Raw genomic sequence first — 19,665 nt, 5'->3', positions numbered from 1 at the left:
TCCTCACAGTTTGGTTGAAGTTGATGTCTTGTAGTATTCTGGGTAAGAAGTGTTTTACAAAAGGACAAATAAGTCCAAATATAAGCTTACGTTTTAGACCTACCATTTTATGAAGAGGAGACCTGCAATAAGGAGCCTAACCACAATCCTTATTATTTAACTGTGAATACACACGTCAAATAAAATAAATATTTACTGTGTTAAAGATTTTTGTTCATTAAATAAAGTGATCTGGAGTGAAAATGTCCATTATAACACACACTCATTATGTATCCTTTTTATTTCTAAGGGATAGCCTAGAGAAAGACCTTCCAGATGTTTTTCTCATTCGGGAAATACTTCCTTTTAAGGAAATATATTCCCAATTACATGACGTAAGCACAATGAGCACTAGTAGGCTATGTATTTCAAAGTTATAGGCTACATTAGTGTCTATTTTATGGTTGAATTTCATGTTTTCTTAATTTGATCGAACGCTTATTAAAACATAAATTAGGCTACACTTTCGAGGAGCGCCCAACTGAGCCCCCAATGGCACACAGGAATGATAACTTTAGAGCTCAAATTCCTGTGAAATAGTTTCCCAAATATAATGTTATGTTTTACTGAACGGTGCTTCTGTGGAAAACCGGTGCTGCTCGGGAAGATTTCATCGCGCCATGTTTAGCGGGAAAATATTTTGGAAATGGACCTAAACAGCGCAATGAAATAAGAACAGTTAGTGCATGAGGGTTGACGGTTTCCAGTAAATGTATTTCTAGGTAGGATATTAACCCCCTGATATGCATCTGTCTCGTCGGTATTTACAGTAAAGGCTAGCCTACTGTGGTCCCAACATGGATGACTTGACTAAAATGTGAAGTTCCCGAGAGGGCGGGTCTAGTCCTGTTAAATTACATTTTAGCGCAGTAGCCAGACTGTACACTGATAGAGAAACAGGCGAGGCTCATTCGCCATTACAAAGAAAGTGTCTCTTGTTAACAGTAGTCTATCTAAAAACATCCCATCGAGACGCAAACATCTGGGGGGGAAAGGCTGGTGGAGACGAAACTCCTGCAGTACAGAAGATGTTGGGGATGGTAGAAGAAATGACCAACGGCAACGGGTGAGCACTGGACAGAAAATAACTGTATGATGAACCAAATCTGCTTCTATAAAGAGTTTGTAGAGTATTATTCGACGTCTGTTGACTCTTGACAAACGAAAATGCAGCCTGTTGCATTCAATGACCTGGATCAGCGCTGTCTGCGAGTCGCGCACAGAAGAGTTGATGCAGTGTAGGGTGTGGCCACTGAAGTAATGTAACAATCACAACGCGGCCTACTTTCGTTTATAGAGTTTATAGGATAGCCTACTGAACAACATGGAGTAATCATGATCAATCTGGTTAGGCCTATTCACAATGAGATATATGAACACGTATTTTATTTGCTGCTCTGCAGGGGGGCTACTTTGCTGACATTTAAAGCCTGAATTAGATTGTAGAGTTGTACTTTACAGTTGTAGACCTACTTGTTGCAAACTTCGGATGATATGTTACGAATTGCAACAATTTGTGGATGTCCATCATCCATTTTGTATGATATGTTACGAATTGCAATTCATACAATATGTTAATTGCAATTAGTACAATATTTTAGGGAATTTGCTAAACGTAGGATATGTTACGAATTCCAATTTGTTGTCACGAACTTTAGCTAGGAGGCTAATGTTAGCTAGGGTAGGGGTTAAGGTTAGGCGTTAGGTTGAAGGCTTAGCTAACATGCAAAGTAGCAAAAAAAATTAAGTAGTTGCTAATTAGCAAAATTTTACAGTGATGACATTCGAACACGCAACCTTTGGGTTGCTAGACGTTCACGTTATACGCCCACCCAGACCAACCACCATACTTTCATTTTTGCCATAAGTAACCTGTTTTATGTAACCATACCAAATGTAACATATCATACTAATTTGAGTGTCCCGGATTTACATTTACTATTTACGTCTAGTATATGAGACTAGACTGAAGTAGCCTAGGCCTGGGACCATTTGACACCTTGTTGTGGTCATTAGGACAACAGTGTTTAGGCTGTGTTTACACAGGCAGCCCAATTCTGATCTTTTTTCACTAATAGTTTTTTTTGTCAATCAGATCTGATGTGAAAAGAGCTGATGTGATTGGTCAAAAGAACAATTAGTGGGAAAATGTAAATGCAGCCATAAAGGTCCAGACCTAAGTCCATAGTATACTTACATACAGTACAGGGCAGGAGCTGCATATCCATACTGTCCAGGTTTGTCTCAGCATCATCATATTCACTATCTCCCACCATTAAGTTGTTAGTGGTTACTGTACTTCCATTCTGCCCCATGAGACACATTCGTTTCAGCAGACCCACTTCCTGGCTTGTTAATTACCACCCCACCCCCGTGTGTGTGTGTTACTTTATTTAGATCCGGGATCTCTGCTCCTATCAGGAAGGACAACGTTTTATCCTGTACTCATTCACCGGGCCACATTCACCCAACATACGTACAACAGGCTCTGTGATGCATTTTGTCTCCCCTGCACTGTCTGCCCCCACAAACAAACATTCACACTCACACTCCGTATATAATTTCCTGTCCTGAGCTGCTGTTGGGGAGGGAGGGAGGGGGAGAGAGAGGAGAGGTCATGATGTGGAGAGCGGATGTCTCTCTAGTCTCCTGAGTCTCTCTGTCTTTCAGTGCTCCATCCTGACTAGGAATGAGCTCTGTGGGAACATTGGACATCAGAGCTACTGTCAGTCAGATAGCTTCTCTAGCTGTCACACATATTTGTACATTTACACATTTGGTATACCTTGTTTTTTTCCTGGAATTGTTCATATTTGTACTTTCCCTGCCCAATTTATTAGCAGCTTTGACCTTTTTAATATAGTAGAATTTCTGTCCAGAGCCTGAATAAACTAGTGCCATAGTAGTATGGCAAGTCTTATCCGATTCTGGATTTAGACTGAATCATGTCTGTTTACACAATCAAGGCTTACCAGGCAGGTTCCCAGTCTCTGTCTTGCATTGGAATGGCATATAACATTATTAGTCACAAGTTTCCAGCATGACATTGAGACAATTGTATGAAATATTTCTGGAGCTAATGTAACTATTTAGGTCTCAGGCAAGGTTACTCATCACATTAACGATGGTTTACCAAACCGTTACATTTGCACTTACTTGGCTCACTCCCACATTTCAGTCTCCTATTCAGTCTGTGTGGGTTCATGTGTATATCGCCCTCCGGTGGTCACAGTAGACAACAGCATTGGTGAAATGAGTTGAGAGGAGCAGTGGCTCTGCTTCCCAAATGTCTGTGTGGTCTCAGTGTGGTATTGTGAGTGATCCAACACAAACCTATTCCTGGTATCTTCCTGTGACACACACAATAAACAAAGACAATATTTTGTAATGCACACAGCCCACTCCCTCCCTAGCCCTGACCCTACTCTAGCCCTGACTATGGCTGCAGTGATACATACAGCCAGCTCTCTCCACCCTTATCCCTGTCCTCAATCACTGAACAGACTGCACCCTATGAGTCAGTCAGCCACCAACACTCAGCCACACACACATGCATGTACACACACAAACACACACGCTCCATCATCACGCCAACCACAGGCAGGCCTTCCAGGCAGCCAAATAGGAAGTGATGTGGGTGAGCAGAGGCAGAGATAGCAACAGACACAGTAAAAGAAGACACAGTAGGGACACAGCAGTGACAACAACAACAGCAGCAACCTCACAGCAGCCTAACAAAATACTTTGGTAAGACATTCATATTTTGTTATATTTTTCTGTTTCTTCTACATGCAACCTACACAATCTGCAGTATCAGATCTTCAGATCTTGATTGTTGAATAAAGTATTAGTGAGTTTGTAGCTCAGTAGCCCACTCTTCATCTTAGTTATGTTAATTCAATGTCTCTTTGAAAGAAATGTCAAAAAATATTTCCAACCAGATGGCTGGAAATCTGAGGGCAGCATTGGTCTATAAGACTGCAGTACCTGTGATATCCAGAAAGTGGCAGTTTTTTCATGTTTTGGTGGATTTGGACATTCATTTACTTGGCTTTCCTCTGGCTGATACCACTCTTGTTTGTCTTGGGAAATCTATGCAGAAATCACGTTTTGTTCCATAGAAAGAATGAATTATATCAACCAAGTAAATCTCATGGACAGCTGATCACAGTACTCAAATGTGTCAGTGTTGCAGTCAGTCAGTTAGAAAGTGGCTGGCGGCCTACACCCCAGCTCTACCCTCTAAACTAGGACTGGAATGTAGTGGCTACAAAGGCAGCATTAAGAGGACCCTAAGGGGAGGTGTGTGTAGTGTGTGTCTTTCAGCCAGTCATCACATTCCTGCTGAACATGCTTAATTTTCGTACTCAGCTGATATCCTTATAGCCTCAGGCCTCTCAGGATACTAAAGAGACTCTCACTAACTGTGAATGTTATTTTGGGCATTAGCCTACTCGCTTTTATTATTATGATCAATTTACAGCAATCATCACCACCATCACGTCTTCCCCCCACAGGTTAGATATTTTATAGTTGCAGCTAGTTTGTCATATAAATGTAATAGTTGCGTTCATGTGTGAATTTCATGTAAATGAATGTTCTGTGTGTGTGTGTCTGCTGGGTGTGTTGTCTCTAGAGACACCCATGCCCTAAAGATAGTTATATCTCTCTCTTTACACACACGCATGCACACACTCACACACTTACCTCTCTCATTGTATTAGCCAATAACATTCTCTGAGCAAGAGGAACAATATCAAATTAAGGCATTTAGTCATAATGTGCTGAAGGCAGACTCACAAATCACATCAACACTGAGTAAAAGGCAAGTATACCACTCTATGGCATTTCAATTGTCATTTTGGACAGTTGTGTTGTCCCTGTGTGGGTCATTGTTTAGTTACTGGAGACCCATACCGTCAAATGTTTTAGCCTTTCTAGTAGTCTGCTACACCAGGACCTGCCTGTGTCTCTGGTCCTCTGTGTAGAACTCTCTTTGCTCCTCTCTGTCTGTGTGTTTATTTGTTTGTGACAACTCTTTATTTGCTGTGATGTTACAGGTCGTGTATGGCTCTCTTACCCTAATGCAAGTGTTTGATTGGGTTGTTCTCATGTTGGTGTAGAGATTGACACTGGTCTGATATGGGTGGGGTTAGGGACTGTGATATTGGCTGCAGTAACATGAATGGACACACACACTAAAGTCCCAAACAGGAAGAGGAAAAGGTGTTATTGTGGTGTCAGAGCAGCCATCACTCTGTCACCACACCATAGTGACCATGTAAACTCTGAACTCTTCGGGCAAGGCTCTGGCCCTGTGTGTGTGTGTTTGCCCTGTCTGAAGAGTTCAGTGTACAGTTTTACAAATGTGCTAAGGAGGGTGTGAATACATAGGAAACTGAATACACAGTACACACACAGGTTGGATTGGTTCATTACTTGGGGCTCCAATGGCGCTGTTTGGTATCCTGAGGAAATCTGAGAGGATGAGAAGTTCTATTACGTAATAGTCCTTAGGAATACATCTATATTGTCAGTTTAGTTCACCTCTGCTGATATTTATTAGTATTTACTACAGATCCCAGGTCTGTGAAGGGGCCACTGACTGTTTATGCTTTTATCAATTAACTGAACAATGGGCAGGAAACACACTTCTATCACAGAGACCTCTCTCTTAGGCAGACTGAGACAGAGAGAGACTGGGGACAGAGAGAGAGACTACAGGAAGATAGAGGCTGCACTGTAGACAACTTATCAACAACATATCAACATCAACTAACCGTCATGTTGGGTTGATCAGTGGAAGGGATCTCTCACGAAAATTAGAGTTTCTATTGGACAAGTTCAGTTAGGTCCCTCCCCGTTTTGTTCCGTTTAGAAACGTTTTGCAACGGAATCGGCGTAATGAATACACACCTGCCTTAAGGCTGAGAATTTGGGTGGAGTGAGGAGCTGATAGGTGTGTTGGATCAGAGCCACACCCCTGATAGGTCATTCCTCTAGATGTGTGCCTGAAGGTGTGTGTTTGTCAGAGATAGAGGGAGTGTGGAATGTAGTAGCCGGCTGTTCCAGGAGAGCGTGTGGACTGTTCTGCTAAGGGCTTCCCAGGTGTGAGCTGCTGTTCTGGGCTTGGAGAGGAGACTGGTGGGGGTCAGTGCTGGTTGTCGGCCTGTCGAGCTTTGGAACTTACTGATCACACACACGAGGAGGATTACTGACTGAGTTTGTATCCGTGTCCCGGTGGACGGACGGAGGGAGGGAGGGAGGGATGAACTCTCTGCGGCTGAAGGAGTTGTCTAACTCAGACCTGTACAGACGCAGACAGGAGAGACCTGACAGCTATGAAAGCATAGCTAGTAACAGCCTCAGGTGAGACTCCTCTCTCTCGCTCTGATTTCTCTCTATTTGACCAGACTGCAGAGCAAACAGGCAGCAGGTCAGCAAAGTGTACTGTAGTGGGGGATGGTTAAGGTTAATCCTTGATGAGTCACCATCTGTTGGTGTCCTTTGTGTTGTAGAGAGGCAGATAACCTGGTCTGTGTGGCCTGTGTATGCTAGCCTCAAAGATATCCGAGAGTGGAAGACTCCTCTCTTGTCTCTAACATGTAGGCTCACTTTTTGTGAACGGTCCCATCGCTAGTCAGACTGTTGAATAAACTTCAAATTAACTTACTTTACCTGTTGTCTGCTGATTTTGTCCATATGTACGAGGTACACAGACAAAATATCCACAGAGTAGTGTTTTTCACCTAACTTTCAGTACGCTGGTCTGTATGTCGGTTTGTATTTACAATGCTGACGTAATTCGCATGCGACTTGGACAATAAGTCAACAATGGCCGAGTTTAACCGAAGCACAGTCCAAAGGCTGTCCCACGCAATCAGCTGGCAAATTTCACAAGCACTTCCAGCTGATTGCGAGGGAACACGCTTTGGTCGACAACTTTTGATCACATTCGGCTATTGTTTACATATTGTTAATCATGTGAAATGCATCAGGAGATGAAGAAGAAAAAAAACAAGCAACAAAACTTACCGGCGCTTTAAAAAGTTGGGTAAACAACACTTTCCTGTGGTTACCCTATATCTTCACTTCCTACCGCCAGATCCCAGGCCTGTGAAGGGGCCACTCTCCATATTCTGGCATATAGAGACTATTGCGTCTTTTTTACAGCGATTTATTTCAGACTGATATTCATGGAGTAACCATGGTAACAGTCTGTTTAGACAACGTGTATGTACATTTTGGTTATGGGTTGTGTGCGGATCCTGTCTGAGGGGGGTTTAGAACAGCAACACATTTTTCAGCGGAAACCGTTTACTCCAAACCTAAAACATTTGCAACGAAAACAAGAGTTTCTATTGGACAAATTCAGGTAGGTCCCTCCCCGTTTTATTCCGTTTGCTATGTGCTTCTTTTTGGTTCCTAAAGTAAACGGTTTCCATTGCAAACCATTTTTCAACAGATAAAACGTTTTGCAATGGAATCAGACTAATGAATACACCCCTGTCCTCACTGTTTCAACAATACCAACCGATAGGCATGGGGAGGCATGTTGAAAGGGAAAAAGAGAGGCTGTTTTTAAAACAAGGTACCAATTTTGGAATAGAACATCTCCATTCTCTCTGTCTCTTCCTGCTCTCTTTCTCTCTCTCTTTCTCTCCAGGCTTCTACCTTCCCATAGAGCGGCAGGTAGCCTAGAGGTTAGTGTTGGGCCAGTAACCAAAAGGTCGCTGGTTCAAATACTTGCGCCGACAATGTGAAAAATCTGTCGATCTGCCCTTGAGCAAGGCACTTAACCCTAATTTGGTCCAGCGGCACCATACTACTATGGCTGACCCTGTAAAAATACTAATTTCACTGCACCTATCCGGTGTATGTGACAATAACACTTTTTTCCCTCTCCTTCTGTCTCTCTACCCATCCTCCCCCTTTCTTTGCCCCTGATCCTGCTGTAATTAGAGGTCTGCATCTCTCCCAAGGGTCAGACATGTGTCATATCACAAACACACACACCAGCCTTCACTGCTAAACATGATGCACTGAAGTGCTTTGTCAGCAGAACTGAGCTAGTAACAGAACATGAGGTCACCTGGTCTCTCTGCTGTGACATCATTGGTTGTAGTGGTGTGTTCCTGCTATGTGTCCTTCACATATGACCCACAAACACACGGTTCACATCCCAGGCTGCCACACATCCTCCCAAACCCTCCTCCTTTCGCTCAGCCCTCAGCAGGAAATGGAAATCTGAAATTATGCCAGTAGGGCAGAGGGGCAGGGCTAAGGTTTTATGGACGTTGGGAACGAAAGCAAAACACGGAGGTTAATGTGTGAGATACAGTACACTTTGCACAAAAATAACTAACATGTCTAAAAAGATCACCTACATTCTACTTTCTTCCACTTTTCTGTGCCGTTGGTTTGAGGTGCACAGCCACAGGCTTTCCCCTTGTTGTGTAGCAGGTAATGCCAATACAGCCTTTACATTTCTCCATTAGGGGAGAGTGGGGTAAGTTGAGCCGCACTCGTTTCTAGGAAACCATCCACCAAATTAATAATTTGACCAAATATTTATAAAGAGGTCATCATTTCACGGACTAAGTTGAGCTTATGGCAAGTTGAGCAAATGTAAGTGTTTTCTTCACAGGTGTAATGCTAGGAATTATTGCTGAGATGAGGTAACAACAGGGCCTGGCCTATGTTAAAAGTGTTTCAAAAAGTACAAAGTGTTTGTTAGGCGTTAAGCCTGTGTTAAAAGATGCTTAAAATTATTAAAAGACAAAAAAGCGATTATGTTGAATTGTGTTTGGGAAATAAAGATAGAAAAAAAGTTAGTGGTAATATTTACAGTTGAAGTTTACATACACCTTAGCCAAATACATTTAAACTCAGTTTTTCACAATTCCTGACATTTAAATCTAGTAAAAGGTCAGTTAAGATCACCACTTTATTTAAGAATGTGAAATGAGAGAATGATTTCTTTCAGCTTTTATTTCTTTCATCACATTCCCAGTGGGTCAGAAGTTTACATACAATCAATTAGTTTTAGGTGGCATTGCCTTTAAATTGTTTAACTTGGGTAAAATGTTTCAAGTTCAAGCGTCCCACAATAAGTTGGGTGAATTGTGGCCCATTTACTCCTGACAGAGCTGGTGTAACTGAGTCAGGTGTGTAGGCCTCCTTGCTCGCACAAGCTTTTTCAGTTCTGCCGACAAATGTTCTATAGGATTGAGGTCAGGGCTTTGTGATGGCCACTCCAATACCTTGACTTTGTTGTCCTTAAGCCATTTTGTCACAACTTTGGAAGTATGCTTGGGGTCATTGTCCATTTGGAAGACCCATTTGCGACCAAGCTTTAACTTCCTGACTGATGTCTTGAGATTTTGCTTCAATATATCCACCTAATTTTCCTTTCCTCATGATGCCATCTATTTTGTGAAGTGCACCAGACCCTCCTGCAGCAAAGCACCCCCACAACATGATGCTGCAACCCCCGTGCTTCACAGTTGGGATGGTGTTCTTTGGCTTGCAAGCCTCCCCTTTTTTCCTCCAAACATAACGGTGGTCATTATGGCCAAACAGTCCTATTTTTGTTTCGTCAGACCAGAGGACATTTCTCCAGAGGACATTTTTATGGCGGTTTTGGAGCAGTGGCTTCTTCCTTGCTGAGCGGCCTTTCAGGTTATGTTGATATAGGACTCGTTTTACTGTGGATATAGATACTTTTGTGCCTGTTTCCTCCAGCATCTTCACAAGGTCCTTTACTGTTGTTCTGGGATTAATTTCCACTTTTCGCAACAAAGTACGTTCATCTCTAGGAGACAGAACGCGTCTCCTTCCTGAGCGGTATGATGGCTGTGTGGTCCCATGGTGTTTAGACTTGCGTACTATTGTTTGTACAGATGAACGTGGTACCTTCAGGCGTTTGGAAATTGCTCCCAAGGATGAACCAGACTTGTGGAGGTCTTGGCTGATTTCTTTTGATTTTCCCATGATGTCAAGCAAAGAGGCACTGAGTTTGAAGGTAGGCCGTGAAATACATCCACAGGTACACCTCCAACTGACTCAAATTATGTCAATTAGCCTATCAGAAGCTTGTGAAGCCATGACATTTTCTGGAATTTTCCAAGCTGTTTAAAGGAACAGTCAATTTAGTGTATGTAAACTTCTGACCCACTGGAATTGTGATACAGTGAAATAATCTGTCTGTAAACAATTGTTGGAAAAATTACTTGTGTCATGCACAAAGTAGACGTCCTTACCGACTTGCCAAATTAACAAGAAATCTGTGGAGTGGTTGAAAAACAAGTTTTAATGACTCTAAGTGTATGTAAACTTCCGACTTCAAACTGTAATTCAATACAGAAATATGTAGGTGGCTTAACTTACCCCATACCCGGGGTAAGTTGTGCCAGAGACCACTTTTTTTTGGACAAGCTATGTTTTTAGATCTGAAATGTTTACATGAATTCTGATTTATTTCCATGGATACACAACATCCTGAAATATATGTAGATATCTTTGTTAGAAAGAATACTATATTTCTCTTGATGAAGTGAAGCTGAATGTAAAAAATATGGCTCAACTTACCCCACTCTCCCCTACCATGGCTACTGTTGACACAGCCAGGGGAAGAGAGGGGTTCGTTTCGTTATCATTCTCCTTAGTGCTAGCAGCCTTATTAGCCTGTAGCTCCAGTCTCATCTGTGTACGGAGCCCTCGCTGAGACATAACCGCCTCAGTTTTGTCTAGGAAACATACCTGTCAAACTCAACGTTCGCCTCTGGCAGGGAGGGCAAAGTACACAGTTACAGTTGTGTTACAGTATGGCTATCACAACTAAACAATAACTTTAATAATAATTAGCCTGGAAGATTCTTAGAGGATTCCTTGGGAGCCAGGGTTTGTAAGGTGGCCTGGGCCAACTGGGGAAAGATTTTGAGTTTATAGGGGGCCTTGGGAGATCTGTGGCTGGGGTAGTTTGGGATGGCCTGGCCTGGTGTTGCCAGGGAGTGTGTTTGACGGTATGGCATAACCCTGTCTCTGGCCCTGACCCAGGTGTGGCGTATTCTGGTTGAGCAATGAGACCTTGCAGCTGTGCTGTTGCACCAATTTCTCACCAGCAGGAAATACCATCACCATAGTGATTTATACTGCTATTCGGTGTGACTTCGTAATACCATGCCTGTCTGACAACACATCTGTAAAATAATGTAGGTCCTTTATTCATCCTACCAGTGCTGTGTGTGATCCTGTGTTGTGTTGGCAATCAGAGTATTTACTCTAGAACTTGACAAACTAACCACAGAGAGACTGTTTGTAATACTTTCCCCTTCAAAATACCTAACTAAGCCTCTGTCTAAACTGTTATTCATCATGTAGCCACAGCCTGGGTTAGTTTATATAGCCCAGAGGATAAATGTTTATATTGGCTTTAAGATCAGACTGTCCCTATTCGGTCACAGCAAAGTCTTCCTTTGGCATTATCAGATGGTTGTATTATTGTATTATCTCTGTATTGATGTTAAACGCATCTAAAGCTGCTTTTCTCATCATCACCACAACAAGATGCATTTTCTCACAGTGCAGTCTAAACCCCTGCATCATGTAATGTTTCTTGTCACCTCTCTGTACTGCAGACCCCCAGGTGGCAGGGTTTCTCTCTGTACTGCAGACCCCCAGGTGGCAGGGTTTCTCTCTGTACTGGCAGATCCAGGTGGCAGTGTTTTCTCTCTGTACTGCAGACCCCAGGTGGCAGTGTTTCTCTCTGTAACTGCAGACCCCAGGTGGCAGTGTTTCTCTCTGTACTGCAGACCCCCAGGTGGCATGGTTTCTCTCTGTACTGCAGACCCCAGGTGGCAGGGTTCCTCTCTGTACTGCAGACCCCCAGGTGGCAGGGTTTCTCGCTGTACTGCAGACCCCCAGGTGGCAGGGTTTCTCGCTGTACTGCAGACCCCAGGTGGCAGGGTTTCTCGCTGTACTGCAGACCCCCCAGGTGGCAGGGTTTCTCGCTGTACTGCAGACCCCCAGGTGGCAGGGTTTCTCTCAGATACTCAAGTAATGTGCATGGATCTCAGGTTAGGATTCAGGACATTTAGTTGGTTTGTTAGACGGTTAAATACTGTTCTTCAAGCATATTTGTTTTGTACAATTTTCAGTGGACATTTTTGAAAGTAGTCCTGGTGCATAGAGTTGTATGTTTTTTTAAACTTTACAATCATTGGTTTTTGTTTGGAATACCTTTTAAAGTGAAGAATTGGAGTCTCATCATCATTCTGTTACCATGGCATCTCTTTAGAGTCCTGCAAAGCCATGTCCCAATGCAGAGAATGCACTCCAGAGCCACCCTGTCTGCTGGTGACAGTTGCTGAGGACATTTTTAGGCCCTAGCCCCTCTGGGTGGCCTACTTAATTAAAGGCTACTGGTGAGGCCACACACACACACACACACACACACACACACACACACACACACTGATATCAAGTGAACACACAGACATTTATACATTCGCACACATCTTGACTCACTTACACATTAACACTCACACACACTCTCCCAGTCTGGATGTGTGTCAGTCAGATACTGTATTTGTTTACTCTCCCCTATTGCCTCAGAACAGGCTGTACTACAGGCCCTGCACGCGCACACCACAGGAGGTTGGTGGCACCTTAACTTCTTAGTGATCCCTTCGCGCGCCAATCCCGTTAACGGGATTGATTTGACAACACCCAGTAAAATAGCAGGGCGCCAAATTCAAAAACAGAAATACTCATAATAATAAATCATACATGTGTTATACACCGTTTTAAAGATTAACTTCTTGTTAATCCAGCCACTGTGTCATATTTCAAAAAGCCTTTACGGCGAAAGCAAACCATGCTATTATCTGAGGACAGCACCCCATCAAACATACACATGAAAATCATAATTCAACCCGCCAGGTACAACACAAAAGTCAGAAATAACATATAATTTATGCCTTACCTTTGAAGATCTTCTGTTGGCACTCCAATATGTCCATTAAACATCACAAATGGTCCTTTTGTTCGATTAATTCTGTCGTTATATCCCCAAAATGTCAATTTATTTGGCGTGTTTGATTCTGAAAATACACCGGTTCCAACTCGCGCAACATGACTACAAAGTATCTAATAAGTTACCTGTAAACTTGATCCAGACATTTCAAACAACTTTCCTAATACAACTTTAGGTATTTTTTAACGTAAATAATTGATCAAATTTAAGACGGAATAAACTGCGTTCAATAGCGGATAAAAACAAAGTGAAGCGTGCTTTCAGGTCACGCGCCTCTAACAAACAGTACACTTCACTCGACCCTCGTTCTGAACTGCCGTACTTCTTCATTTCTCAAAGGAAAAACATCAACCAATTTCTAAAGACTGACATCCAGTGGAAGCGATAGGAACTGCAAGCATGTGCCTTAGAAATCTAGATTCCCATTGAAAACCCATTGAAAAGAGAGTGAAAAACAAATCCTGGATGGTTTGTCCTTGGGGTTTCGCCTGCCAAATAAGTTCTGTTATACTCACAGACATCATTCAAACAGTTTTAGAAACTTCAGAGTGTTTTCTATCCAAATCTACTAATAATATGCATATCCTAGCTTCTGGGCCTGAGTAGCAGGCAGTTTACTTTGGGCACACTTTTCAGCCGGACGTGAAAATAGTGCCCCCTAGCCTTAAGAAGTTTTAATTGGGGAGGACGTGCTTGTGGTTATGACTGGAACGGAATTAGTGGAATGGTATCAATGGTTTCCATGTGTTTGATGCCATTCCATTCACTCTGTTCCAGACATAATGAGCCTTCATCCTCTCAGCAGCCTCCACTGGCGCACACACACACTGATATACACAGGGAGAGATATCATGTAAATCTAAGCTCCAGTTCTGACAGGATCTACAGCCTGTGAACAGCTTTAGTAGAGTGGATCTGGCAGAATCTACGATCACAACCCCCATGCACCCCGTGCAACTCATAACAACCTCTCTCTCTCTAATAATAAACCTCCATTTGGGCTCCCGGCTCCTCCATGTTGCTCATATGGGCTTCATGGGAAATGCAGTGATTTGGCCCGCTGGATGCTTTCTCTCTCTGTCCCTTTTTGTTTCTCTCTCATTTTCCTCTCGCCATTTTTCTGTCTCCCTCTCTCAGAAAAGGTCAGCGAGCGAGACGCTTCACCTGTTGTTGTGGAATGTAAACTGTGTAGTCAGGAATAGGCGTAGGAATAGGAATGGGCCTGAACGACAGAGACATGACCACATGGAAACACTCCTCTCTACTCCTCTCCTCAGTATAATCCGTATGCTGTAATCAGGGTGGCAGCTTAGTGTTTCCTGTTTTGGTCCCGCCCTCTGTCCCATTGTCCTGTCAGTCAACACCAGTAGTTCCCAGTCTGTTTCCTATGACCATTTTAATCCACTCTTTATCTGGATCAGTGGTGAGAATAGAAGGACCCATGTTGTGTATGAGTCTGAACCTGCTAGCGGTAAGTCACACACCAGCCGCTCTCACCAGGGACAGGAAGGAGGGTAAAGCTGGCCCCCCACATACACTGGGGCTTGCGTCAGCTGCCAGAACCTGGTTTGGAGATGAGACTTTCCCGGGCATCTATTTGTAGAATAATGGAAACACGCAGGAGATTGGAATAGCAGAGAGGAATGCCCCTGCCCTCCTGGTTTATGGTCTGACACTCTGTGGAGAGACACATGTCCACAGTGCTCCATGCTAGAGCGACACAGGCTTACTACACACAGCATTGAGATTTGGAGCTGGGACACTGCCTTGGTTTTAAAGTAATTGAAGAGGTTTTCAGCTGGACAAATAGTTTTTCTTACAGAGGATGAATAGTGTCTCCAGTAGATTTCTTCTCCTGACCATTTGGTGGTGTAGGAGTGTCATTCATTTAAGGAGGGGCAGTCAGAGCTGTAAGATGTGATGAAATTAGCCACATAAACAACTATTAATCACTCTGATGGCATAGAGCAGATAATAATAACAATAATAATGATAATACTTTACATTTTTCTAAGTGTTTATTCACTAGATTAGAAATGGCAGAGATTACTTTTATCTGTTCATAATATTTTCATATGGCAGAGCTCATTTTTCATTCCTTAATCTCCCTTGAGCAAAACACTGAGTTTCTGAACTCAGCCTGTAGCGTTTCTGACTCGGATCCATGTGGTGAGCCAAACCATCTGTATCTCTCCTGGAACTGTGAAATCACAATGTATCTCTATAGGTGACAATGTACAGAGAGAATGTGTGTGTTACGACTGGCCATTGCGTGAACCGTGTCAATGAAAGGAATTGCAGGACCACGTTGTCTCATGCGAACGTTGAGGGACATTTATTACAAATCCATGACCCTCAGGCTGAAAATAACACACATTGTACTGGTGGCAATAAGTACTATGTGAACCCAGGAGACCTGAAGCCCCACCCCATAGCACCCAATTTTATATATATATATATATATATATATATATATATATATATATATATATATATATATATATATATATATATATATATATATACACACACTTCCCCTCGGTCACAGGTTCAGCTCATCACCTGTGATCAGAGATCCAGGGAGGAAAGAGAGGGAACAGAGGAGAACAAATGAATACACAAGATAATAACATAACTCCCATTCATTCTTATTTAAGAAGAACAGATCGGGGTGTAATGATGAAAGTATGCATATAACTGTATGTTGATGAAATATGGATTATGATACCAATTTAGCTACTGACCAGTGGAATAAAGGATAAACACTTAATAATATGCATTCATACATCAACTCATACTCTGCCCCCTTTTAGATAGAGCTGACAGGCACCCCGTGAAGCCTCCCCTTCACTGTGTGTGGGTGTGTGTCCAGTCACATCTGTCTGCTCTAGTCCACTGGCTGGGTGGGCTCTTAGTTTGAAAGATACACCCCTTAACGGAGAGAGGAAGGGAGGGAGGAAGGGTGACACAGAGAGGTAGGGCAAGAGAGAGAGCGTCTAGAGACAGGGTGTGTGAGAGAGTTGAGGGAGGGTGAAAGGGAATGAGAGAGTGTGAGCAAGGGAGAGAAAAAGAGGGAGGTAGATCAGGGATATGTGTGAAGTCAGGTCAGTCAGTCTCCTTCTCAGTCTGTGCTGCTCAGACCATCTCTCTGGATTAGTAATCCTGCCCTTTGGATTGGATTGTTCTGGGAGTGTTTGGGAAAGAGCCTGTATTTGAAGAATAGGCCTGGGGCAGGGTGTCTTGGACTGGGAGCGTGTACTGACTAGTATTTGGACTACCGAGTCGTGTCCTATGGAGGTTCAGGTCCAGAGTCGGCCGATGCCACCCACCATCCCGGAGAATGGGGCGGCCCCTGACCCTGAACCCCACACTGTTAACGGTCATCGTCATGCCAACAGTGGGGAGGCAGAGCTGCCTGTCTCCAAGTCTCAGAGGAGACGAAGCGATGTCAAAGTCTACAAGGAGTTCTGTGACTTCTACGCACGCTTGTAAGTCCTGGAGCCAGGATACATGTTACACACTGGGGAGGAGGTGTGTGTAACATGATATAGTGGATCTCTGAAATCACCTAAGTGATTCAGTGATAACATCTGACTAGTATACATTATTTTGGGATTAAACCCACTCAGTTGATTTATGGTTTAAGGTTATCACAATTAACTGTCGTTGACCTTTGCTTGTAAAAGCGTATTGGAAATGTTAGGAATGAGAATAATTCTGGTATTAGGAACAGTTTGATTAGGAACAATTCTGGTATTAGGATGTGAATAATTCTGGTATTATAGCAGTCTAAGGAACAGTTGATGATCTGAATTCTCTAAAGTGTTATTTGACATGAACACACAGTTGGCCGGTTTCATTCTCCAGGTCATGGTACCATGGTGAGGTAGTAGACAGTGGCTCAGAGACCCTGTGCTATTTTAATGTTGGGGGAGTTTGTTATGCAAAGTGAAATATGCCGGCAGGCATGATAACTATGTGTCAGTGTGTGTGTGCATTCGTCTGTGTGTGTGAAAGGAAGAGATCTAGGGGATGAGGGCAGGCTAAATATATGTGAGCTTTTTTATGTTGTGCCTCTGTGAATAGTGAGAATGAGGGTTACTCAGATAATGTTGGCCATTGGGGGTAATGTTGTCAGCATTAAAAGTATATTATCAGTGAAAATGTTTCACATTTCAAACAAGCTTAATAAGTCAGCGAATATGTCTGGAATGCTAATCATTAGCAAGTCTATAAGGAAGTGAGGGTTTCAGTTTGAAGCTTTGACTTATATGGGTAGGCTAAGTCCGATCCTTAGATGCCTCATACTCCAGCACAGACCATACAGTATCTTTCAACCATTGGGACAGAATAGCCATTAATACTCCAGTATGGTTAATAAAACAGAAGCTCTGACTTGTCACCCTCTGATGTGTGATGACAACCTGGTCATTTTATAAACATGAGCACTAGAGACAACGGGGGGTCATAAGATCAAAACCCAGTGAAACATCATGATACCGCTCTGTCTCCCTCTCTCTCCCTGTGACACAAACTCACTAAGTTAGTATCATGAAGTATTTACCAAGTAGTTCAGCACTGACTTAATAGTCGTTCTGTCTATGGGGGAAATGCTTGAGGCTTTTGTCACTTCCTTCCAGCAGGGCCAGAACAGGGCGTCTGTCCTTCCTTCTGTCTGATGTCACATCAGGGTCCTGACAATATGGCCCCCATACGTACATACATTACATCAGACAGTGTGATGAGAGCTGTAGAATAGCTTGACTGAACCTCTGCATTGATTCCACATCTTGTGACAATACGTTCTGTGTGCTCTGGAATGTAGTGAGTTACTGTAGTGTTGATCCTGCTGTAGGATATACAGTTACTATATGATGAGAGCGGGAGGAAGAAAGACACGAGAGGGACAGAAGATTGAGAGAAAGAAGGTCAGGTGTCTCTCTGAGACGAGGGCAGTGCCATATACACTGAACAAAAATATAAATGCAACAATTTCATAGTTACAGTTCATATAAGGAAATCAGTCAATTGAAATTCATTAGGCCCTAATCGATGGATTTCACATGACTGGAAATACAGATATGCATCTGTTGGTCACAGATACCTTATAACAAATGTAGGGGCGTGGATCAGAAAACCAGTCAGTTTCTGTTGTGACCACCATTTGCCTCATGCAGTGTGACATATCTCCTTTGCATAGAGTTGATCAGGCCCACTTCTCTTCGATGGATGTGTGAAGTTGCTGGATATTGGCGTGAACCGGAACACGTTGTCGTACACGTCGATCCAGAGCATCCCAAACATGCTCAATGTGTGACATGTCTGGTGAGTATGCAGGCCATGGAAGAACTGGGGCATTTTCAGCTTCCAGGAATTGTGTACAGATCCTTGCGACATAGGGCCGTGCATTATCATGCTGAAACATGAGGTGATGGCGGCGGATGAATGGCACGACAATGGGCCTCGGGATCTCGTCACGGTATATCTGTGCATTCAAATTGCCATCGATAAAATGCAATTGTGTTTGTTGTCCGTAGTTTATGCCTGCCCATACTATAACCCCACCGCCACCATGGGGCACTCTGTTCACAACGTTGACATCAGCGAACCACTCGCCCACACAACGTCCTACATGCTGTCTGTCATCTGCCCGGTACAGTTGAAACCAGGATTCATCCATGAAGAGCACACTTCTCCAGCGTGCCAGTGGCCATCGAAGGTGAGTATTTGCCCACTGAAGTCGATTAAGAGACGAACTGCAGTCACGTCAAGACCCTGGTGAGGACAACGAGCACGCAGATACGCTTCCCTGAGACAGTTTCTGACAGTTTGTGCAGAAGCTGACCCGGTTGGCTGGTCTCAGACGATCCCGCAAGGTGAAGAAGCCGGAGGTGGAAGTCCTGGGCTGGCGTGGTTACAGGTGGTCTGCGGTTGTGAGGCCGGTTGAACGTACTGCCAAATTCTCTGGAGTCGGCTTATGGTAGAGACATTTCTGGGATCTTTTTTTCAGCTCAAGAAACGTGATCACCACTTTACATGTTGCATTTATATCTACATACAAGTGACTTTCAAAGTTCCTAACCTTTCTAACAACGTGGCAACCTTTCCGAAATGTCTGCTCTGGTAAAGCTGCCCCGGTCAACTGTAAGTGCTGTTATTGTGAAGAGGAAACGTCTAGCTGCGAAGTAGGCCACACAAAGCTCACAGAACGGGACCGCCGAGTGCTAAATCGCGTAGCGCGTATAAATAGTCTGGCCTCGGTTGCAACACTCACTACCGAGTTCCAAACTGCCTCTGGAACTAGCACAATAACTGTTTGCTGGGAGCTTCATGAAATGGGTTTCCATGGCCCGAGAAGCCGCACACAAGCCTAAGATCACCATGCGCAATGCCAAGTATCGGCTGGAGTGTTGTAAAGCTAGCCGCCATTGAACTCTGGAGCAGTGGAAACGTGTTCTCTGGAGTAATGAATCATGCTTCACCATGTCCCCATGTGCAGTTGCAAAACGTAGTCTGGCTTTTTTATGGCGGTTTTGGAGCAGGGGCTTCTTCCTTGCTGAGCGGCCTTTCAGGTTGTCGATATAGGACTC

General features: G+C 43.5%; 1 protein-coding gene across 7 annotated transcripts in view; it reads left to right on the top strand.

The window, feature by feature from the left end:
- The first annotated feature begins 840 nt into the window (after window positions 1-840).
- The window catches only part of LOC111978180 (LIM and senescent cell antigen-like-containing domain protein 1), a 31,374-nt gene continuing 12,549 nt past the window's right edge, over window positions 841-19,665 (top strand). The window contains exon 1 of one of the 7 annotated variants that reach the window (XM_024008146.2): window positions 841-1,105. In XM_024008146.2, the coding sequence (XP_023863914.1) occupies window positions 1,068-1,105 (38 nt within the window). In that variant the 5' untranslated portion in view covers window positions 841-1,067. Of the gene's footprint in view, window positions 1,106-3,651; window positions 3,787-5,974; window positions 6,409-6,946; window positions 7,415-15,998; window positions 16,564-19,665 lie in introns of those variants that run through there. The other 6 variants (XM_024008128.2, XM_024008136.2, XM_024008120.2 and 3 more) reach the window with 6 other exon arrangements.

Source organism: Salvelinus sp. IW2-2015, linkage group LG2 (assembly GCF_002910315.2).
Source record: "Salvelinus sp. IW2-2015 linkage group LG2, ASM291031v2, whole genome shotgun sequence".
Lineage (NCBI taxonomy): Eukaryota > Metazoa > Chordata > Actinopteri > Salmoniformes > Salmonidae > Salvelinus > Salvelinus sp. IW2-2015.
This window is presented reverse-complemented; position numbering and strand designations above follow the sequence as displayed.